Raw genomic sequence first — 22,927 nt, forward strand, 5'->3', positions numbered from 1 at the left:
ATCTGGAACTATCCTGATAATACGATTCCTAGTGCCGATCTCATCTCACACGTCTCAATACGGTCAAAAGGTATAATCTTATTCATGCAGTCAGAGTTCAAGAGTATATATGACGTCAAAGCAGAAAAAGAAAAAGAAGAAAACATTCACAACCTTTTTTGCCTATACTCCAATCTCATCCCAAGTTGTTTAAGATCGTTTCGTTCCACCACACTGACTGACTATCAATTCATCTATCCATGTATATATTACACTAAAAGCACCAACTTTTATTTTCCCAACGAGTTCTTCCTGGCTACTATCCATATCACTACTTCTTCTTATTCTTCTTTGATTTTTTATCTCCACTCGGTGTAGGTGTTGAATCGGTATCTACTACAGGTTCAAGTATGACTGGAGCTTGGTCTGTTGAAGGTGGTGCTGATGATTCAGGTCGAAATAAGCGGTTATTACACGTATGAAGCATCCAAGGTTCTTCAAAGCAAGAACACTCACATTCTGTCGAACCATTGGTCTCTCCCACTGTTAATTCTTTGACTTTATCCACTAAAGATTCAGCACCGTTTTGTACCTTCTCGACCACTTGTTCGACTTTCTCTGTTGCGCTAGCCTGTGAAGCTGGAGTTTGATCGTCATCTTCTTTTTCAACTAGTACACCACTCCCTTCTTCATTTGAATCTATTCCTTCGTTGCTGAAAAGCTCTTTATCTTCATCCGGGTTACCTATAGTTTGAGAGATCTTGGTTCTACCTTCGGCATCCAAAGATGATGTCCATTTCTTGACGACTTTACCGATTTCTGAAGGTGCATATGATCGTGCGAATATAGCAGCTTCAGGTAATCTACCTGTGTTTGATAGAACTTGAATACAAGAAGCTGAATCACCTAATTGGAGATATGCTGCGAATGCGATGTTGTTCAATCCTTTCTCTTTAGCTAATCCAGCTAGTCTTTCTAATCCTTTTCGATCTGATATAGATGTGAAAAGCAGTAATAGAGCGGGTAAGTCACCGGCTTTTTCGAATGCTTCTTGCGCTAGATCCATTTGCCAAGCTGATAAGGCTTTATCTCCCACTACTTTCCATTTAGCTTGAGATCCAGCTTCAGGTGCGGATCGGACTAATGACAAGGCGGTTTCAAGATCGTTGAGAGAGATAGCGAGATCGAATCGGTGGTCTGGGTCGGTCGACACTGAAAGAGCGAGTTCCTTGAGATCTGCAGGGGGGATCCCACAAGTCAGCCTATAACCTGAGACCGCTTCTATGATGGTTTAAGCACAACGCAATCACTCACCTTGTCCTTCAAGGAACCTGGCAATTCTATTCCTTTGATCTGCTGGGACGGTAGGTAAGATTGCTTCAGCGCCTTCCAAGTCGCCGCGAAGTATCGCAGTTTGGTATTCGACTACGGTCAGAGATAAAGAGTAGGAGTAGATGTTGAGGTCTTTGTCGGCAACATAGATTCGGTTGTGAGCGGGAAGATATCCGAGGAGATAGACACCCCTATCATGGTGATTAGTTAAACTACCCTTTGCAGCCCAGTCCCTCTAAGCAATCACGACTTACTGGTCGAAATGATTGATTACATGAGGTTGATCTCCCACGAGATAGCTGAGTCTATTTGTAGAGTTGGTGTAGATGAAACAATCTCCGACCCATTTGGCAGTTTTAACACTAGTGCCAAACAATTGAGCTTTCACTTCATAACGATTATAACAGGATATCAAACTTACGTTTCGGATATTTCAGCAATAACATCGAAAGCGTCTTCAACACCTTCATCACCGATGATCTCACCACTGTCGACTCTAGCGTTATACGCATCTCTATCAAAGCTGAGAATATAAAATGAATCTTCCGCAGTGATAGCGACAAGGTTACCGGTAGCGGACCAAGAAACGTTTGTAGCGTCAACTTCGATTCTTCGTACTACATGTCCTGTTTCCCAATCCCAAAACATGACAAATCCATTTCCTCTTGCTGCGAGTAATGTGCCTCCATGGATACCTTCAACAGCCCATGATCCGGATGATTTGATGAGTCCAGGCCTTTCTTTGAAGTTTCGGTAAATTCGGATCTTGGATTTACCCTCTTGTACGGCATATGTATTGGAATCAGTTGCCCAAGCGAATGATGTACCGGATCCGAAAGCTTTGTTTCGCCATGCAAGTGACGTGTAGATGATATACTCGCCATCACCACATACAGTGACGAATCTGCGGATATCGCGGTTCAGCTGTCACTACACATTCGATGAACCTGGCAAGCTGTACTCACCTGCCATTAGGACTATGTTGCAGGCTTTGAGGATATACTTCGGTAGTACCCAGATCTCGGAGTGACACCATCAACCGTTGTCCATCCTCGACGGGTTCACCTATAGAACACGACAGGGTGATTAGAACGATGTGTGTCGCCTATCCTCAACTCTGTCACTTACCATCAGCACCAACAGTAGAGATATTAGCAGTCAATATTTCCGTGTTCTTGGCGTAAACTATTTTTCCTTGAGAATCCATCGATACTGAAGGTTCATCTCGACCGAGCTGTAATCAATCGGCGCATCAGGATCGTCTACACGTCTCAAATCGTAGCAAAATCCTGAAGAAAAGGACAGCAACTCACTTTGACTACGACAGCACCTTCATCGAAACCGACAGCTACCTCATTCCCGCTTTTCCTATAAGCAACACACCAAGCTCTTTCCAAACCATAACTCAGAGTGTTTTCTAATCTGTAGGTAGAAGAATGCCAAATTTTGATCGTACCATCTTCTGAACCTGATAAGATGATTGGGAGTGAAGGGTGGAAGATGGCGAATGAGACGTTTGCTGTATGAGATTCAAGTGTTTGTACACAAGATTTAGAATGATAATCCCAAATTTTGACAAGTCTGCAACACGAACGCGGACACGAGAAAAATACGCGTTAGCCTAGCTGTCACAGTGCGCGTTGCACATTGGTGTATGCCATTGACTCACCTGTCATCACCCGTTGTTACTAAATATGGTTTGTCACCACCGTGATAGTAATCGACGTAATTCACACCTTTTTCATGTGCTTCCAAGGAGAAATTAGGTACTGGATTTCCTAATGACCAGACTTTAACTGTATGATCAAGACATGCTGAAGCGAACGTTTGTGGGTCTTTAGGATTAATAGCTAATGCCATGATATAATGTGTATGACCTTCGAAGATCTACATGGTCAACCAAACAGTTGTTGTCAGCAGCGCTTCTTGCTTCAGAGCGAATGACGAGGTGATCATATTTCCGCACTCGCTCTGTCGCGATGAAAAGGGCACGAGGACCACGTCAGATCATGAACTCACTTGAACACATCTCCATCCTTTATCCCAGTCCCAACATTTCACAGTCATATCATCACTTCCAGTTAAAACCAAACTAAGAGTAGGATGAACGGTCAAACATCGTATATAATCTGGATGAGCTTCGAATGAAGTTATCTTTTCACCAGTTGAGATATTGTATACTCTTAATTGAAAGTCATCTGAGCCGGAAACGAACTGAAGAGTTGTTCAAGTAAAGGAAGTCAGCATTTGTTATGATAGACAGATCAAGCTATCGAATGCTTGAGACCAAGTTATTATATCTCGTCAAGCTTGATTTCACCTATTTACTACTCACCCAGTTCTTCCTTGCGATATATTTAACACATCTGACGGGAACATCCGTCACTTCAAAAGTCTTTAAATCAGTTTGAGTTTCGTAGTTCCATATTTTGACTTGACCATTGCTGTATCGACGAGCGAGCAAGCACATGAATCAGCTTCATCCTTTTGCGCGTTGGGAGTTCGAGTAAGATGGTAGCTTACTATAAACCACAAATGACATGAGGTTCTGTAGGATGAAAATCAACTGATTTGACACGGTCTGACCTAGCAAGGAGTTTACGCTATTCGATCAAGAAAATGCGAATTTCCATTAGCTATCGACTCCAACTTGCTTCGCCATCACCTCAAATACTCCAGTCATCATCGTATAGTGCACTCACGTTGATGTCAAGTAACATCGGCTATATCATAGTATGGATATGTCAGCATTCATACCACACGTGTTGAGTGTATGACCCAAAACGACAAACGTACCATCTTGTTTCTCCTCTCCTCTACGTGTCCTTTCTGATGATTATTGATGTAGCTTTTACCACGAGAAGAAGAGGGTTGCCTGCTGTGTGTAGGATACTTGACAGAGGGAGATGATGGCTATTGAGCTTTGATATGCAGAAGGGAAGGGGATATGTATGGTATATGTATGTATCAATTTGAGTATGTTATAGTGGATTGAAAGGTGACTGAAAGAGATGAAAGCGTGGCAGCGATTCGGCGCGTGAGTGTGCCTGATATCACGATGCATACCTCTGAATAGCTGGGTTAAAACTATCAGGCTCATTTGCCTTGGTTCTTGTCATCGTGTTACAGTGATATATATATTGGAATGCTTGACATCGGATAGGTCGATTATGATGAGCAAGCTATCCTCGTCCTCGCTGTGCCACAAGACAACATGCATCATGTCCAGACTTTGTGGATTTGTATACATGCAATTTCGTCATTTCTCTTAATCACATGACACGGAATTCAAATCTACCTCTACGTTTATTCCTCCATTGTGACATCTTCTCCTGCTGCCGGGGCGCCTGGAGGAGCTTGTTCACTTCCTTCTGCCGATTGAGCAGTTTCCGCTTCAGCTTCAGGTTTAGGTTTATCTTCTTCTTCTTGAGGTCCATCTTCATTTTCACCTCTACTTCTTCTCCAAGCTCGAAGTAAATTATTTACACCATCATTTTCCCATACTCTGAAATTACCTCTTTTAGCAGCTGATGAATGATTTAAATCTTCTATTTCACCATCTGATGGACCGATGATTGCGATTGAAGTATTTGCCAATGAAAGATGTTTATCTTGTTGTAAAGTATCATGTAAAGCAGATAATCCATGATTGATCAATTCCGCCAATGTAGCTATTTGAGAAAATCAGAAGTATTAGCTTCTGTTTACGAGGTATCGTGATCATGCGACATGACAGTAGATTAAACTTACCGTTCTCGAAACTCGCAAAATTGGTTTCCAGATATGTCTTTGCACTTTGACTTCTTGCTCCGATGGAATGAGCGTAATATTCAAAAGCAGTACCTGAAGGTGAGAACTCGTAAAGATGAGGTCCAGTTTCCTAATTATGACGTGAATGAGATCAGCTTGACTGGTTCTTTATACGCTCTTTAAGAGGTGTTTGGCATGCGAACGGGTGCAAACTCACATCTTGACCAATCACTAAGAAGCCTACTCCGTAAGGTCTTTTACCGTACTCTTGGGTGTTCGTTTGGGCTCCTATGAGACAGGCGAACAGACTGATATTAATACATTCCTTCCATTGAATACTCTTCTATTCAGGAGATGCAGCTCCGCCTTCGACAAAATGCGCATTTGAATTGGTACAGTACTCACTATCCGCGATACTCTGTACGATTCTTCCAACAGGGATAGCTCTACCATAAGTCATTCTTGATCTCATAGCCTGTTGACGCATGAAGTTGCTGTCATATTGTTCGATATCAGCTGCTTGCTCATTCCTCCAATGATGACGAGGGTTTCTAACAGCTCACCTTAATACTCTGGCGTCACTTGTCAATCCGGCGATAGCGACACCGACATGATCATCGATTCTGATTAACTTCTTTTGATAGGTAGCTAATTCACCTGTTGATCTCTACGAATTTGTCAGTCGCACGTCGGTCAGCTAAATGTCCGCGTTACAGCCGGGGCAATTGACATATAATAGAGAGAGCCAACGTACTTTTAGAGTGAGCAAGACAGCATGGGTTTTTGACCTTAATCCAATAGCTGCTGAACCTTGTTTGACTGCTTCAAGCGCATACTCAACTTGGAATAGCTTTCCTTGCGGGGACTGAGTGATGCGATAGTGGTCAGCGATAGTGATCGATTCAATATCTGAGGTGAGCTTACGAAGGTTGTGTTATCTGAATCGTATGAGTTTCGGAACTACAGAACACACTTGTTAGTAAGTTGACGAGAGTTACGAAGGAATGATTGATATACCATGTTGAAAGAATCGCTCAGCGATCAACGGACAGAGAAGATGATGAATTGAGAAGGTGGTCAAGTTCAGTGAGCCGAGGTTCGATAGCTCTTTCAATGTGTCTTGAGAGTATCAGAGTATGGAAACGCAGTTAGAGGTATTTGACACGGAATCTACAAAGCGGAATGATTATTACCTTCACCATCAATTGTCAACGATTGTCAAACGAACGATGACAGCGTGAACATGCTTTGAATTGCGCGTCGTCGTGGGTTACGTAATAGCTGAGATATATTCTGGGGCTCCTAGTGAGGAAGGGATAATTCCTTTGGATGTATTTAACTCATTTTATCCCAAATATGGTTTGTCTCGAAGCACGTGGGAAAAGTTGAAAGTGTTTTGGGAAGATTTCATGTCCACCTTTGGTTTTCATCGTAAAATAATCTATATCTATGATCACTTCTTCACACACTTAGAATTACATACCATAAAATAACGAAAGCAGGATAAATCAGGATGAGACCTTTGACTGAAGACGAGACGAAAGCAGTATTCGAGAGTGAGCTACCATATGACTTTTGAGATTCTACATGACGGAATGATAAGCTGATATGATATTAATCTATCAATTGACAGAACTCGCAAATTATATTGGAAAGAACCTTGTCCATTTAATAGATAGAGATGAAGATGATGCTTATTGTTTCAGACTACACAAAGACAGGTGCGTCATAGAATCCAATGAAATCCAAATTCATTTGCGATTCGTAATTCACTTGAATAAAGTAAAACAAAGAAAGCTAACTTTGTTTCCTCTATATGAAATCGGAATTATGGATGTAGAGTCTACTATCTACCTTTACCAATGTTACATTTAGCTACCTCTGTAGCGAGACCAAATTTAGTTTCTTTAGGTACATGTTTTGGTAAATTTTCTAAAACTGGTAAATTCAAACTTGGTATAACTAGTTTAGATTGGTTAGCGAAATATGCCAAATACAAGGTGAGCCATTATTCCCAGTATCCACGAGTAGTTTAGGAGGGTAATATAGAGAGGAGAAAGCAGTATAGAGAGGAGGGAGGGAGACAATCCTACCGTCACTCAAGCTAATTGGTTTACGTAGATCTGGATAAAACCTTCAGGAGAATTACCTTTCCTGTATGGAAATCACGTTGCCAAAGCTCATTTGGGTAGGATAACAGAAGATACACCTGAACATCAAGGTGTAGTAGTGTATAATATGGCTGATGTACCGTTGGTGAGTTGATTTCCCTTACATACGGTCGGATGAGATCAGAGTGTCACTGTTCTCGAAGACAATACGATGGAAGACGCCTTCCCGGGTTTATGCTTCAGACCAAGAAAGATGTAATCTGTTGTGTATATATATATAGAAAGGGAGTAGAAGGAGATTACATAATGAAGAAATCAACTCAAAACAAAGAACCGCATAAGCTAATCTAATGCACGTTGTAATACGTTCGTAGGGATTCGGTGTAACAGCAAGATCAACTATCGATACAAGAAAATTAGATCCAACAGGTATAATAGTGTTTCATCAAGCTGATGTAGGAGAGTTCTTAAGAGATGAAGATACGATGTTTTAGTCTGTTGAATTGTTGGATCCGTTATTCAATCAATCAAAAAAGGATCCAGGATCAAGGGCGAAGAGGTGTAAGGCCGAAAGTATAAGTAGATCTTTAGTCTCGCCGGAAAGAAGAGAGTGTAGAACACATCTCGTTTCTTTACGCAGGTGTTTTTGCCTTTCTTCCAATACTTCTTCTTCACTCTACATTTATTTAATCTATATAGAGCATGTATGTAATTTATATTGAATCACGAATGACCAATTGCGCGAAGTAAGGGTATGCATATCTGGAATGATCATGTCCAGTATATTGTCCGTTTCTTCACATCAATAAAGAAGCAAACCTGTCTGTCCTGCGTGTACCTTGATCAGTCCATTGGAAAGGCTCACCTCTCGAAAACAGGTTGGAGACGCTGTGATGTTGCATATCACTCTAGCTACTCTCTACAAAAATATATTATTCGCCATGATAACATGAGAAGAAGTGGAGAGGAAGGAAATTACTATCTTTCTCGCTTTTGGGATTCTAGGCATTTATTCAAAGAAGAGGGGTCAGGTGATACAAAGAGACAGGTTTACACATCTACCGATGAATTAACATGGGATTGATCGTTGAAAGCAAAGGTGTGAGAATAACAATAGAAAGGTGAAATAGAAGTCCACGTTGGTGAAAGGATATATACATGACGTTAATATACCCAAAAGATAAGAAGAAAATAGGGAAAAAGAAAGACGTGTATACATATATATTTATCGAGACAAATCGAAATTAAAAAAAAAAAAAGTTAAATATATCAACATTAGATCCTCCTCTTTTCACTTGAGTGTTTTTTTCCCTATAACTCCTAACGAATCGGTCTACCATAAGCTGTTGGCATTGTTAAACCACAATCCCGATGGTTCATAAGTATGGCTGATAATCTTCCAACTTCTTCATGCATTGATTGAATGGTCTGTTGTAATCGTTCATTTTCCAATGTCAATCCTTCTACTTTGGATTGAAGTTCATTCAACCATGCTTTCTTCCGTTGTCGACATTTCAATGCGGCTAAAGGATCGCAAAATACAAGCATCAGCGAAATCCCAGGATGTCATTTATTGTTCGCGGAGAAATCTACTTACCCTGCCTATTACGTTCAAGGAAGTTCTTTCTCTTATCCTCCTCGGTTTCCGGTTTACCATCCGCACCGAATCTTGGTCCATCGTCATCTGACATATCAGAATCATCAAAGCTTTCTTGTTTCGCAGAAGGGGGTTTTGGCGGTGTTGAAGAAGGTCCAGATAATGAGTTTTTCTTTCCTTTTTTAGCAGCAGGAGGTTTAGCTGGTCCCGTGTCCGATTTCCTCTTCTGTCCAGCTTGATTACCATTTGCATTTTTACCTCTACCTTTCGCAGGCGTTCCACCTCTGCCTTCTTCTTCGCGCTTGGAGAGTTCTTGATGTGCTTGAGATAACAAGAACAATCCGTTCGCAGCTTGAGATGCTGCGTTAGCGCTTTGTTGAGCATAATCAACGTGAGGCATCGGTACGGGTACTGCGCCTGGATGAGGAGGTCCCATTTGAGAATTGTAAAATGGTGGCGCAGGTTGGGGCCCGGCTTGAGCTCTTGTCATATCGCCAAAAACACCGGTAAGGGCGGACAACGTATTCGGTGTGATGGTGTCTTGTGGTACCTCATTTTGGGAGTTATTATGTGGCAATGGATGGTGCTGTTGTAAATGAGGTGGTATAGCGGTGGGTGGATGAATGTGGTTGGCGTCTCCTGAATTAGGCATAGGATGACCATTTGCGACCGCAGCAGCAGCTATCTCACTGTTTTCGCCCAGTGGTGTAGAGTTCGTGATGCTGTTGAGGAAAGCGGCGGTATTGGGAGAAGGCATGGCAAGTGCACCAAGTCCGGGACCCATAAACGAGTTATATCCAGCAGGAGTGAAACCTGACCCAGTACCTGGAGTGAATCCAGTTCTGAAGCCAGTTGAATCGCCAAATGCACCGTTGTTCTCGTTTTGATTCCCGTTTGTTTCGTTGGAACCACCAGCTCGATTGTTCGAGTTGTTCGACTGCGGGTGGCCGCTCTGAGGACCAGCAAGCATTGCCGGACTTAATGGGCCTTGTCGAAGAGAATTCGCGAGCCAAGGGAATTGACTGGGGTCGGCCGCAGCTGGGCTCGTCAAAGAAGATAAGGGTGGTAAAGCGTTGTGTCGAGTACTTGTGGCGTCTGTACCTCGAGGAGGGGTATTTCTGTCTTCAGAAAGGGAAGAGCTTGAATGATGTGACGATCGAGAGAAAGATTGTTCGAATGGGTTTGGTTCCTGATCGAATCGGGATCGTATTCCAGCGTTCGGTCTGATAGGGGGTCGTTGTGGATTTTGGTTGTCACCGTTTTGTTCTGGATCAGGTGGGGGACCGAGTGGTTGGCCAGGTGCCTTGGGTGATGATCCTGTATGGATCAGTGATTTGGGAGGCAAAGTTATGACAGTGGCCAGAGAAGTTGATGAAGGGTCGTCGTCAATATCAATGAAGAGGTCGCAATCGATCAAAGCAGTGAGAGGTAGAGGAGCCGGCGAAGCAGGTATCGAGTAGGGGACGATACAAGTAGATAGTGGATCAAGAGGAAACGCGGGTGAAGGAGACAAGAAGCCGTCGTGTAAGATGATAGTCGATGTTATGGACGAGGAGAAGAAAGCAGAAGAAGAATATTGATTAGCAACCATATCTCATTGTATTTTGTCCGTGATGAAGGAGGATGTGCGGGATGTAGTGGAAAAAACAAGTAAGACGTAAAATGAGAATAGTGGAAGATTATGGTAGGGAAGGGGGGCAGGTTGTGGCTCAGTAAGCAAAGGCAGGCATGAAGCACTCATGTCGACGTTCCTTTAAGCCAGAGAGAAGGTGACAGACATTGATATGAAAGGATAGGAATGATCTTCTACACGTTCCGGATCACAATGAAGGGAATGTGATGACGACATATCGTCAGAACCCATCACTGGCATTGAAGCCAATGCCGCAAGTTGATGGACATGTCAAGGAGGGGATGTATGAAACAAGTCTATCCGAGATAAGATGCGGAACATTGAGGAGAATTGTAAAATGGTGACTTACCATCCCCGTTCTCCTTTTTCAATTCACCCTTTTCTTCCACTGGAGTAGCTTCGGATATGATCACTTTGGCTACTGGTTTATCTGCGTTATCAGATTTGGAAGAGGCTGCGTTTGCGTTGACGTTTGGGTTTTTCGATTCTGTCAGTCTGATCGTTGCGGAAGAGGAAGAAGGGCGAGATACTATTTGTTGTTATTATGGTTGATCAGCACAAAAAGAGGAGAAACAAGGTGAAGAATGGAAAAAAGTGTGATAGTAAGTGCAATGATGTCATAGTCATGTTTATTATTATTATTATTTTGGAAGTACGGAAAAAGAGTTCGGCAGACGTGGGATGTCTTTATAAAGCAAAAGCAAGATGGAAGAGAGATGAAAACTTACTGCTGCCTGAAGGTGATGCTGAAGGTAATATAGGTGGAGCTTGAGCTACAGCAGCCATTTTGTTTGTATATATCTAAGACGCACAAAGATATTTTCTGGGTCTTTGGGAAAAAGAGAAAAAATGAAAGCAGGTGGTATGTCGTATGCGCCCTTATGTCGAATTAGGGTTGGAGGGATATATATGATCGAACGGACTTTTGGTTTAGATTTCTTATGGATTTTATGTATGAATTGCGATAGGACCTGAATGGAACTTTTGAAAGTAACAATATCAAGCCGGGATGCTGTAATATTGTGTATTTTTGTATTGGTCAATCAGATAAGGTATGCTGGTATGCACGAGGCGATCAGACCTGTTATGACGGCAAGGCTTCAAGGTCAAAGCCGAGATTGGAGGATAGCGGCGAGCGAGGGTATATAGGTTGCGAAGGAGGAAGGGTGGATGATGTAGATGGATACGCAGGTTGATGAAAAAAGGAAGGAAGCAGCACGTTAGCTTTATTCAGGTTCTGCTCAAATCGGAAATTTCGTATAGCAGAAAGATATTCCCCAGAGAATGAAGAAGCTTAAAAGACTGAATGAGATTGGACATTGGGAAATAGATGATTGATAATCATCGATCATGTTAAGATGACAGATAGTAATGTCCGATGAAGACAGGGGATTTGGATGGGGGATGATAATCAAAGATCGTTTTACATTCTTCCGCCGTGATCAGATTCTCCTTTGCTTCTGACGAGAGAGGGTAAGATTAGATTGAGAAAAGGTTACTTACCTTTATTTATTGTACGTTGTTACGAGCTTGAGCTGCCAGGTGTCCAGAGTGGGTGAAAGTGGGGACCTATGACGAAAGGTGTGTTCGTACAGTGGTGAAAGGTGCAGTAAGAAATAAATAAAAAAAAGATTGAAAAAGAGAAAAAGATGTGGAATGACGTCGAAAAGGGGAGAAATGACGTCTCTCTCTCTCTTTCTCTATAAAAATGTTTTTGTTTGTTTCATGGGGAAATCAGAAAAAGGAGTTGAATCCGGAAAATGTGAAAACAAAAAAGGATTAAAATGCGAGGTTATTTTATTGGATTTTATCCCGAAATGCCCATGCCTACTTGGTCGTCTGCCTAATCCTCGGTTAGGAGCCCTTGGCGCCTATATTTCCATTGCTCCGCTCTGGCGCCTTTTCACTCTCCTCGTGGATGTCGGAGAGAATCAACGTTTGAACGCGAGGTGGTCTGGAAAGCTACACGTAGAGTAAGAATGTACAACATAGATGATTCTGCTGGTCCCGTATTCAACGGTCATCAACATCCCCACTGTATACTCACAGTAGATCATCATGACAATGGTACGTATCCCTTGATTCGGTATGGTCTTTTCACCTTAGTCAAGAACAAGACTTTCACGGACTTGCCTCTTGCTTCATGTGTACTTTCTACTTGTGTAACGAATGCTAATTCCCCGTTATTTTCTGTGATATGACATATAGTCCAACTTATCCCTTTACACAGTAACGGCGCTGTTGATTCTTGATGCGGATGGACAAAGGGTTTTGGCTAAATATTATAATCCACCCCATCAAAATACACCAGGGGTTGGCATAGCAAGCGATTTAGGTGTAGGTCCAGGTGGACCTGGAATGGGTGGATTGATACATCTAAAAGAACAAAAAGCTTTTGAAAAGAGTGTATTTGAGAAAATCAGGAGAGGTGGTGGTGAGTTTGACTTTATCACTCCATCCAACGTATTTCCTAGTCTATCCCCTATATTCCAGGCGTAAACGAGCTTCAAACTGATCTCACGTTTTATTTTCAGGCGAGATACACCCATTACCACCACATCTGATAATAACTCGAACAATCGTCGATTTACATTTCATAATTGTTGGACCATTGTCAACTTCAAACGAGTTAATGCTTCATCAGACACTCGGTGCATTCGCCGACGCAGTACATTTGCTTCTGAGAGGTCAAATTGAGAAGAGGAATGTATTGGAGGGATTGGATTTGGTCCTTCTAGCAGCGGATGAGACTGTTGATGATGGGTGAGTTTGGGAATCTCTTTGGCTGGTCTCTTCAGGAGGATTGCGCGTGGACACTGGCGATGAACGGCATGTTGAGTGTACGAAGCATAACCGTGTCATATTGAAAATGATCATACCTTTGTGATTTTCCATTGCATCAAGAGAATTTTACTGGAATCGGACATACAACACTTCTTGCCAATATGCTACTCTAATCATATACCCACATTTCGAAGTCCAAACCAGCCATTATCAACTATGAACTTCAGCTAATATGTCTATAACTCACCTGACCATAGAATCATCCTTGAAACGGACGCCGCAGCTATCGCAGCGAGGGTATCTCGACCGAAAGCTGATACTACCGATATTGTTATTAACGAACAAACACTCTTGAATGCTTGTAAGTGTATTCTATTTTTGGCAAACAAAATACTTGCTAACGTGGATCTTAATACAGACACTTCATTCCGTGATAAGGTTTCGCAAAGGATACAACAACTATAGATTTATACGACCCATTACGTTGCGTCAGTGACTGAAGAGTATAGATGGAATGAAGAGTACATCAGGTCGAGTGAAGAAGTGAGATGAAACCACAGGTCTTGTATAAAAAAGTCGATTTGCTGAATTAGATAATCGAGAATATGATTTGCTGTATACCCGCTATGAATTGATAACAACACCGAGAAATGCTTTATTTAAAATCTTTACTTGTGGGTTGTATGATCAGTTGCTCGAGTTTTGCTTTAAGAAATTCAAGAACTGTGATGGCATCAAACTCGCTGCAATGGATGAATGGCTTCTGTATAGCCTTACCTACACCAAACAGCAATGTGCACGCTGGTTCATATGTCGTTATCCGATCATATCCAGACGAATTCAGTTTATTTGTGACATGTCATAGAATATGGATAAGCATATTTAAAAGGACTAAGGGTTAAGGATAAATTTTGTTTCTACTATGATACATGGGTCTCTTCAACACTATATAATCTATAAATCGCCTATCGATACACTAACTAGTTCTGATATTTCTTGAAATGTCCATTATGAAGTGTGCGAGATATACTAATTGATTTTGCCCTTCTTCTTTCTTTTCTATATCATATATCTGATCACTGATTTCACTGTGATATCTATTCCTTGTACTCTGTGGGTATTTTGACTGCCGTGATTTACTCATTAGAGTAGACATGCAATCAGAGCAATGAAACCGACACCTATGATTCCATTTGATCCAATTGATGTCTGACCAGATGAAGTTGATGTTCCACTAGCAGCAGCAGCTACGACCCCCGTCTGCGATCCAGAGGGTACTACTGCCGCACTTTTGGAGATTGAGCCAGTGGGTAAGTTTGACAAGAGGGAAAGTGTAGTGGATGCTGTAGGGTTGAAAACCGCTGATTGACCTTGTGAGAGGGTTTGCAGTGATTGTATTTCTGTCTCTGTCTCTGTCTGTGTCTCTGTCTCTGTCTCTGAGTCTGACACTGATGCCGATACGGATTCATCTCCATCGTCGTCTTCATCTTCGACGGTAGGGTAAAATGGTGAGACGATCTGCGATTCTTCCGAGTCTGATGAAGAAGCGATAGAAGCTGTGGTGGTGGAAGTTGGATTGGCCACCGATTCAGAGTGAAACACCACCAAAGAAGTCAATGTTGATCTGAAGGAGAAAAAATCGACGTGATTAGCTTGAATTCATACTCAGTCATCAAAGATACGATTACATCTCTCCACGCATAACACGTTGAATTGGCGGAATATAGATCACTCACGTATCTTTTTGGCCGACTATGGTAGTTCCATCAATGTCAGCTCTGACATCCAGAGCTACTCCTTCATCTGAAGCCTGGAGATGAGGGAGAGAGAATGCCATAGGGAGGAGCGAAAGTATGGTGATAAGTCGCATGGTTCGTTGTGTATCGTGTTTTAGGACGTATACTAGAATTGGTAATGTTGTTATCGGCAAACGAGAAATGAAAAGGTATCTGATGATCGTAAAAAGCTGGAATGACAGGGCGGAAAGAAATTTCTTATGTATATGTGTATGTCAGTCGGAATTAGAAGATGAGGCAAGTTAGTTTATGGATACGAGTATAATCAGTCAGTCAACTTCATCAAATCGTACAAACAACACCAGCAAGTTCCCCCCTTGTCCCATTATCATTATTGAAACAGCGCTCGTCAACAAAGACTTGCCTAGTGATATAGAAGACTAAAGTAGTTTCTTCTGATCTTATAAAGGAGTGTAAACAAGACATTGGATGATGGAAGGGGGTAAGAAAGTAGTCTCAACATGAAACGTCTACTCTTCTATTTTAGCGTGTTTATAGTTATTTCATATACGCCAAGTCACAAGGAACGAGAGAATCAACCTTGTCGGGGGGTGGGAGGAATGCTTCATCCGTTCAGGGTAAATGGTTATAGGTTAATTCCACTTTGGCAGGTTTAAGGGAGGGGGGTTTGGGTGGTTGTGTGTTTAGATCCCTTTCTTTCTCATCCTCCATAGCATTTAGTTTAAAAGCTTAAGAAGACTAAACGTAGTGTAAAACGATGCGTTACTGGTACAGCTTTTAGTGCAGCTTTCTAGGTCTGATAATGCTGGTTTCACGTTTGATCCATTTGATCTAAATGATACGTGAATTCATCTTCATCCCCACTGCGTATAGTGTAAATCTGATCCTATCTCTTACGGGTTTCAGAGTCAATGGCACGCATGGAGATGTCTGAATCAAAAGAGCACAGATCCATCGTGGAAGCTAGTATAGATTTGTTCAGCAATACAGACGATAGCGCCTTCCGGAAAGCGATCAAGTGTTAGGCCAACGCTTCGGATTTCACTTGACACCTGTACACATGCTGACGCCGCTAGTAGCGAAATAGTAAGATGAGCACAAAATAACCAGTTTATACAGTCATAAACCAGCAAATGCCAATCGATGAACATGGGCTTCAGGCTCACCTTCACGTATAAAGCACGCGTCTGTCTTCATTACTATTAGAGCGGGTTTATACATCCGGGGATGTACAATGTAAAATGTAAGCTCCGACCGAGAAACACAAGATCCGGCCGAAAATATCACCCCCCTCCACCATACCACCAAATTACCACTGCTAATTCATCTCGCATCTCACTCTCCCTCTTGTTGCTCTTCCTTATCTCTAGGTGTAAACTCTTGCGAATTAATCGAATGGAAACCGTAGATTCCGCCATTCGAAAGGGACATGTGAAAGAGATGAGAAGAAACCATGTACCGATATGGAATGAATATGTATATATATATATACTCATTTATTCAAGAAATGGGGGGAATGATCAATTCTTATTATTCCATCTACAAACGATAATCTCTCTTGCTGCTACTTGCTGGGAAACTTACTTGTAACTCAAGTCTACCTTGTGTATAGACTACATCCTTGATTTACCTTGTTATATTACTACAATTTGTGAATAGCTTCTCACGATCGAATCAACATGTCAATCACATCATCTTCACCTCAAGAGTCTTCTCAATCTTCACCAACCACTTCGATCTCTTCATTACCCAGAACAAGCTCAAAACCTAAAGTACTTTTATTCGGTGATAGGTCAGAAACAAAATTTGATGATATCATAAGAGAGATTGCCGAAGTACATACTCTACCTAGAGTAGGTTATGAAGATATGGTTCCTCTCATCAAAGATATAGTGGAGAAAGAAGGTCCATTCGTTGCTTTTGGAGTGAGTACAAGTCTTTTGGCCCATATGAACTTTTCAAATCAAATCATATCGCATCGCAATTGAGCTCAAGACAGGTGGAAATTACCAAGACTCACTTCTTTAGAGTGTATCTGTGCGACGATGAATACTGAGTAACCCCGGCTGATAAGTCAAAATTCCTTGTTCTTGTAGGGATTATTCTTAATCACAGATAATTTCCCGGGTAAATGGGACAAAGGTTTACTAGGACCACTAGCACCTGAATGTAAATTATATGTTGGTCCTGGAGCTGGATATGATAAAGTTGATGTTGAATACATAACCAGCACGTGAGTGATCACTGAATCCGTGATGATAGGGTTGAATGCTAAAAGAAAGATACGTAGCGGGGCAATGTATGCTAACTCGCCTATCCAAGTTGGTAAACGGACTGCGGATGGTGCTTTGATGTTGATCTTAGCTGCTATGAGGGGGTTGACGCCTCAAGTGAGTAGCATCTTTTCGATTCCAGGAACAATTCTAAGAAGCGTGGGGCATCTTCTCGTTGTTTCAGTTCCTGATCTCTTCTGTTTTTCGTGCTAGGACCAATCAGTACGAGCTAGTAAATGGAGAGCTCCAATCAAAACTTTGGATTGGTGTACATCTACTGTACGTCAAACTTTCCTAACCTGTTATCCGAACAAGATTAGCATATACCATCCTTTAGCATTTGAGTCTGATGCTCTTACTGATATCTCACTGAAAATCCCCTGTCCAATTTAGATCGGTATCATAGGACTAGGTTCGATCGGAAGTAGAGTAGCAACACTCTTAACTTCTATAGGATCCCAGTCAATAATATATCATTCTAGAAAGCCATCACCCACAGCCCAGCCACAATGGGGATATCGTTCTTTGGACCAATTATATATAGAAGCAGATGTGGTTGTTTTGACATGTCCTCTGACAAATGAGACCAGAGGGATGATCTGTAAAGAATCGATTGAGAAGATGAAAGATGGTGTGATATTGGTCAATGTTAGTAGAGGCGAAGTGGTGATTGAAGATGATCTGGTTCAAGCTCTAGAAAGTGGAAAAGGTAAGTTTGACATCTGATATAGGCATGTGGTGATGTCAGTCATAGGGAGAAATCATTGGACGTGATTTGAAATGAATCGAGCTAATAGGACTTTTTATGAAAGTCATGAGAGCTGCATTGGATGTATTTGAGAAGGAGCCTACGGTGCATCCTGGGTTACTCTCTAATCCCAACGTGGTAGGTCATCTCATCCATTCACCACTACTCTATGGTTGATGTCAAAGAATCATCCAATATGTCGAACATGTCTTACACTTTGATCCGTGTTCTTCCTTCTATCCGTTCGCAATAATCCATTGCAGATTTTGTGCATATGCTAAATCGCCGCTTTTTTAATAGACATTGTCACCCCACGTCGCTCCAGCTCCAGACTCAATGGGACCTCCAATGAATGGTGAAGTAGTAGAGAACCTGATCCGATTTGTACAGGAGGGAATGCCAATAACTCCAGTCAACCTGAGGGAACTTGAGTCGAAGGGATTCCAAGTTGGCCCTTCGAAGGCTTGATCAAGTACGTTTATCGGTGAATCAATCATGAGATCCAATAGTAGATCGTATAGAGGATCTTCATTGCTCGACGTATTCAGTGATCATACACGGTATCTTCATGTAGGAAGGGATATAGTACTGTGAAGGAATAAAGAGACGGCCAATTAAATAGGACTGTGCTTGGGGAACACGGATTGATCGCCTGCTTGTATTTGTACTTTCGGACCATGAGTATGGACATGCATGATTTCTTCAATCTCATCTATGCTGTCATTACCGCTATCAATATGAAGGGAACTGGATACTGATCGTACTTGAAAAGGCAATCGAGCAAATGTCTCTCCGTAAATTCCAGAAGAAAGAATGATTATTCCGAGAAAAGGGGGGTGGTTGGGACTTCTCACTACGCTTTCGAAATGAGACGTGCAAAATGGAGATGTGGAACTGATTGGTACTTCAGTTACCAACATGTACGAGGTACAGTATGACTGTTTGAACAACGTTACATCCTCGAGTAGAGTTCACCATTTTTCAGATAGACAAAATACATCGGAAAGAATGGCGTTTTAAGATCTCCCTTTTCCCTTTAAAGGATTAATCGAACTACCCGGAAATGTCTCAATTCAAACCTTAGCATAATGTGCCACGCCTAGAACGATTTCACTCGATTCTGGGGACTTTCTGTCCAAAGAGAAACGAATCGTTGAGGTACACGATCATGAGTGTATTTTTTTGGTACGCCGTCTTGAATCTGACGATGGACACAACCCATGAGGTCCTTTTCGTCATTCACAGGGTCATCCCTTTGATCGTTGATCTTCTTATAACCCCAAAAGACCTGTTACACGTTGTTACCCCGTACCGCTTGCTCCAGGCTCAAAAGATGGAGACTCTCTTGACGAGACTGGATTCATTTGAGGGTGGGTTACTGTGAAGAAAGTATTCCTTTGTCAATCCAGACTTTCCTCTTACTTGGCATCAGGATGGAAATGGACTATCCCCTCGGAGGGAGGTTGTGTATGCACCCGTAACCCTTCATACCTTGATGGGTTGGTTGTCAAGTGATGAGTCTGAAAGCCGAGAACACCACACGACATACGGGGTCGCACTGATCCTGGTCTTCTCAGGAACAAGGATCGAACAGAGACGATCAATGCTCTTCAAGCAAATTCCAACAGAGTCGACTCAAGTGCCCCCTTCTATCGGAGCATAATACAAAGTATACTACCCCTGTAGGTTAAAGTACACACACACAGTTCTGTCCTCAATCAATCCCTTTGGACACCCTCACCCAGAAGACTTTGTTAATCAATTCCCCTTTTCACCCTTTTAGTAGATATAAACATCATCATGCAACTTTCTTTCAGATCAATTCTTCTTCATCCCAATCTATATTTTCTCTAAACATATCCTTCTTTTTCGCTCACGCACTTCTCATCATTCACTCCCTCTTCTCCTCCACCCTTATAGCCTGTGATTGCGGTTCATCAATCTTGATCTCACTCATTCCGCATCCCAATCCCATTCCCATTCCCATTCTCAAACGTACATAACCTTGGCTTCATGCGTTCAGTCAATAAAGAATAAAGTTACCGAGGCGCACTTCATTGTAGCTCATTTTCTCTTGCTCAAAGTGCGCTGAGGACTACTTTTGAAACAAGATAGCCACTTAGCTACTCCCCCAATATCCACTCTATCACAAAGATCATTATATGACGATGCATCGACCTCTTAGTCAGAATCCCTCAAGGAGGTATTCATCACCATCGTTATCATCAAGATCATACCTTCGTTCTGGTACAAATAACAACAATAACACCGCAACCAGTCCTAACGAAGAAACAAACACCAATCCCAGGCCTAACCCCGACCCAACTCCCTCAATCAGCCTTCAAGAGATCAACCCAATGAGGGGAGTAGGAGATCTGAAAAGGGGCAGACAATCTACTCTTCCCACAGGAAAGGGTAATAGTAATCCTCGAAAGTCCGCCAAGAACCAAACGAACTCTGAACCTCCTGTTGGCGGGAATCAAGGTACACCTCGAGTCGTTCATCCACCTCCTACCTCTTACAACTTCCCGGCTCATGTATATGGTAGTCATTATGTCACACTTCCACCTCCCCCAGCAGAGAATCATCGAGAAACAGGTATTGACCTTTCTGGATTTCAGACTGATTACCTTAGAAGAAGACTTGATGAGCAACTCCGACGAGCGCCTCATTCAGATATTATACGATCAACATCTCAAGTCGATGAGGATGAGAAGAATAAACCCGTTCCTTCAGAGGCTTATATCATCTTGAGGTTCCACCGAAAACTCAATGGAGGCTGGAAAGACGAGACTGATAAGGATCTCGTTGAATCTGCCCGATGGTGAGTCTTTGGACGTGTCTCCAACCAGTACAATGTCATCCTACAGTAACCTCAAGTGGCCGCTGAAATCATCACTTTCATAGGACATACGAGCTGAACCTCGTTCAGCAACCCACACGAGGTAAAGCAGTGGGTCTCGGTGCACTTCCTCGAGTGAGTATTGGTTTTTGTGATTCAGTGCTCCCCGGGTATCTATCTCACTTGATACACATTTACCTAGGGCTGGCCAGCTCTCTCTGCGCCCCTCATCGTTCAACTCATTGTCAAAGATCAAGTCGGTACTGTCATCTCCGTTGAGTAGGTTACGACTTCTCCTTAATCCCGTTCACCAAAGTATGGCATTCATCCTCGGTCATAACTGTATCAAGACGCCTAGCTGATGAACATTCTCAATCCCTAGCCACCCCTCTCTCAGCCGAAGACTGGTTCATACTAGTGTGGCAGTTGACCTAGTTTCTCCTGATGGTGGTGAATCTCGTTCCCATATGAGAGTTTTCGACGTTCTGGAAGGTGAGGCTGTTTTGTATGTTTCACTTCTCCGTAATCATCACTAATTTCTAGTATAGATGGACAACACACAGCCATCAAAGACAGTCCAGATGAAAGCGACAAGATCTCTCGCTTTTCTGATATGTGCTCAAGGCCTGAGCGTGTGCTTCTCGGTTGTCTTCACCGTTCTGCCAATACTTACGTTATCGACGGTAAAAGAGGAATCTACTTCCTTTTCACTGAAATCGTAAGTTATTCCAGGCGTTAAATCAATTCCTTAGCGAAGATGTCGAATATCAATTGAGGTACGTTACTTGGTTTGCCATCAAGTTTGTTAGGAACGTAGGAACTTTCGCTTTGAAAATTTCCTTACTTGATCTGGCTGGGTGAGCAGAAGTCACAAATACAGATTTGTATCATTTTTCACTGATCTACGACATCTACGACAAATGGTCAGTCCTGCTCATGTCGGTACATCCATTGGTATCACAGGTCCTATCACCAGTGTTCTCACCGACCCGTTCTTCGTTCAGTGAGTATTCCCCTTTCCTCTCGCTTGTTTGGATATGATTGAAAGATCTATCTGACTTGAGCTTTGGATTGTCTTCTTAGTCATGCATCGGAGTTTCCGGGCGCTCTTCCGGTCACTGACCTATCTAGGGCATTCATCATGCAAGGTGAACGTAACTTGGGTGTGAGTGGGCTTTCAATTGTGATCGTTTTCTACCATATTATAAGTCACGATCCACTAGACCTCCAGCTAGCGTGTAAGCTGATGACTCAAATTGCTCTGGTGATTGCGCATACTAACAGCGTCGAACTCGTGCTGAGAATAACGGAATATCCTCTGAAGATGATCTGAACCGTATTCAATCTCTTTCACCTGAAAATCAGATCACCGATCAAATGCAAAAACATGCAGCTGAAGCTCAAGCTCAAAATCAAGCTCATACTGGAAGCTATCCCGGTCAAGCTATACTTGGAAGTCAAACGCAGGGTCCAGGTCAAGGTCAATCGTCTAGACAACTGTAACCTTCCTAGTCCTAATGAATCTAATGTCCAGGGAGACTCAGAAGAAGCTTTTGAATCATTCCATTTCTGAGCGATTAACTCAGTCTTTGTAGAATAATGACAACTTTGCGAAATCATCAGGCATGATGAATGATGCGATTGGAAGAACTGTGAAGTGCCTTTTAGACTTTTACGTCGAAAAAGGATATATCATTCAGAATACGATTCCATTTGATCTTTTTGGAGTCTGGAATTCAAAGGAAAAAAGTGTGAAATGATAATCGTAGCCGAAATAGTTGAAAATGAAAAAAAGAGTGATAGAATCACAAAAATGGGTAAAGGTAAATATGGATTGAGTCTTCAATATTGTTCATGATCTCGAAACGGTTATGCATTGTATACGACTGGTCTTGGCTTCTGGTTCTGCTAGTTTGTGACTTTGATTGCTGATTTTTGGCTGTCGGTTGTGACGATGTTCTTGGGTATCATCTAGATAAAGGGTAAGTACGTGTGTCAGTAGATGGATCACCGGTTTTCCTCATACAGAATTCAAGTAGAAGAATCTTGTTGTCATCGGAGTGAGCAACATAAGATTTCTTGCTGATATGCACTTCTTCAATTGGGTTTATCATTCATTAT

The 22,927-nt window shown here is 42.2% G+C and overlaps 9 protein-coding genes across 9 annotated transcripts; 4 read left to right on the plus strand and 5 right to left on the minus strand.

Annotated features, from left to right (window-relative positions):
• Positions 1–310: 310 nt before the first annotated feature.
• On the minus strand, positions 311–4,110 carry IL334_004432 (uncharacterized protein; the record flags this gene model as incomplete). Its single annotated transcript, XM_062936149.1, has 14 exons — positions 311–405; positions 496–1,215; positions 1,294–1,502; positions 1,566–1,673; positions 1,733–2,215; positions 2,277–2,376; positions 2,440–2,545; positions 2,625–2,892; positions 2,981–3,198; positions 3,331–3,525; positions 3,647–3,755; positions 3,835–3,914; positions 4,014–4,034; positions 4,108–4,110. The coding sequence occupies 14 exons, from the start codon at positions 4,108–4,110 to the stop codon at positions 311–313; spliced, it is 2,715 nt and encodes a 904-aa protein (XP_062792200.1).
• A 507-nt stretch (positions 4,111–4,617) lies between these two features.
• IL334_004433 (uncharacterized protein) lies at positions 4,618–6,081 on the minus strand (the record flags this gene model as incomplete). The annotated part of the gene is made up of 8 exons (XM_062936150.1): positions 4,618–4,982; positions 5,062–5,191; positions 5,279–5,349; positions 5,467–5,555; positions 5,625–5,728; positions 5,816–5,926; positions 5,986–6,021; positions 6,079–6,081. 8 exons carry the CDS (start codon positions 6,079–6,081, stop codon positions 4,618–4,620), a joined length of 909 nt encoding a protein of 302 aa, XP_062792201.1.
• Positions 6,082–6,574: 493 nt separating this feature from the next.
• IL334_004434 (60S ribosome subunit biogenesis protein nip7) lies at positions 6,575–7,666 on the plus strand (the record flags this gene model as incomplete). The annotated part of the gene is made up of 5 exons (XM_062936151.1): positions 6,575–6,617; positions 6,695–6,782; positions 6,902–7,061; positions 7,183–7,317; positions 7,547–7,666. 5 exons carry the CDS (start codon positions 6,575–6,577, stop codon positions 7,664–7,666), a joined length of 546 nt encoding a protein of 181 aa, XP_062792202.1.
• Positions 7,667–8,492: 826 nt separating this feature from the next.
• IL334_004435 (uncharacterized protein) lies at positions 8,493–10,360 on the minus strand (the record flags this gene model as incomplete). Its single annotated transcript, XM_062936152.1, has 2 exons — positions 8,493–8,695; positions 8,770–10,360. The coding sequence occupies 2 exons, from the start codon at positions 10,358–10,360 to the stop codon at positions 8,493–8,495; spliced, it is 1,794 nt and encodes a 597-aa protein (XP_062792203.1).
• Positions 10,361–10,698: 338 nt separating this feature from the next.
• On the minus strand, positions 10,699–11,188 carry IL334_004436 (uncharacterized protein; the record flags this gene model as incomplete). Its single annotated transcript, XM_062936153.1, has 2 exons — positions 10,699–10,931; positions 11,131–11,188. 2 exons carry the CDS (start codon positions 11,186–11,188, stop codon positions 10,699–10,701), a joined length of 291 nt encoding a protein of 96 aa, XP_062792204.1.
• A 1,278-nt stretch (positions 11,189–12,466) lies between these two features.
• On the plus strand, positions 12,467–13,651 carry IL334_004437 (uncharacterized protein; the record flags this gene model as incomplete). Its single annotated transcript, XM_062936154.1, has 5 exons — positions 12,467–12,469; positions 12,611–12,836; positions 12,937–13,165; positions 13,444–13,547; positions 13,605–13,651. The coding sequence occupies 5 exons, from the start codon at positions 12,467–12,469 to the stop codon at positions 13,649–13,651; spliced, it is 609 nt and encodes a 202-aa protein (XP_062792205.1).
• Positions 13,652–14,329: 678 nt separating this feature from the next.
• IL334_004438 (uncharacterized protein) lies at positions 14,330–15,056 on the minus strand (the record flags this gene model as incomplete). Its single annotated transcript, XM_062936155.1, has 2 exons — positions 14,330–14,810; positions 14,923–15,056. 2 exons carry the CDS (start codon positions 15,054–15,056, stop codon positions 14,330–14,332), a joined length of 615 nt encoding a protein of 204 aa, XP_062792206.1.
• Positions 15,057–16,622: 1,566 nt separating this feature from the next.
• IL334_004439 (uncharacterized protein) lies at positions 16,623–18,432 on the plus strand (the record flags this gene model as incomplete). Its single annotated transcript, XM_062936156.1, has 7 exons — positions 16,623–16,868; positions 17,040–17,176; positions 17,234–17,333; positions 17,430–17,495; positions 17,610–17,925; positions 18,029–18,102; positions 18,265–18,432. 7 exons carry the CDS (start codon positions 16,623–16,625, stop codon positions 18,430–18,432), a joined length of 1,107 nt encoding a protein of 368 aa, XP_062792207.1.
• A 1,700-nt stretch (positions 18,433–20,132) lies between these two features.
• Positions 20,133–22,309, plus strand: IL334_004440 (uncharacterized protein; the record flags this gene model as incomplete). Its single annotated transcript, XM_062936157.1, has 9 exons — positions 20,133–20,788; positions 20,872–20,941; positions 21,009–21,085; positions 21,189–21,298; positions 21,355–21,524; positions 21,608–21,663; positions 21,735–21,809; positions 21,890–21,971; positions 22,091–22,309. The coding sequence occupies 9 exons, from the start codon at positions 20,133–20,135 to the stop codon at positions 22,307–22,309; spliced, it is 1,515 nt and encodes a 504-aa protein (XP_062792208.1).
• Between the last annotated feature and the right edge of the window lie 618 nt (positions 22,310–22,927).

The sequence above is a fragment of the Kwoniella shivajii genome, chromosome 5, assembly GCF_035658355.1.
Source record: "Kwoniella shivajii chromosome 5, complete sequence".
Classification (NCBI taxonomy): Eukaryota; Fungi; Basidiomycota; class Tremellomycetes; order Tremellales; family Cryptococcaceae; genus Kwoniella; species Kwoniella shivajii.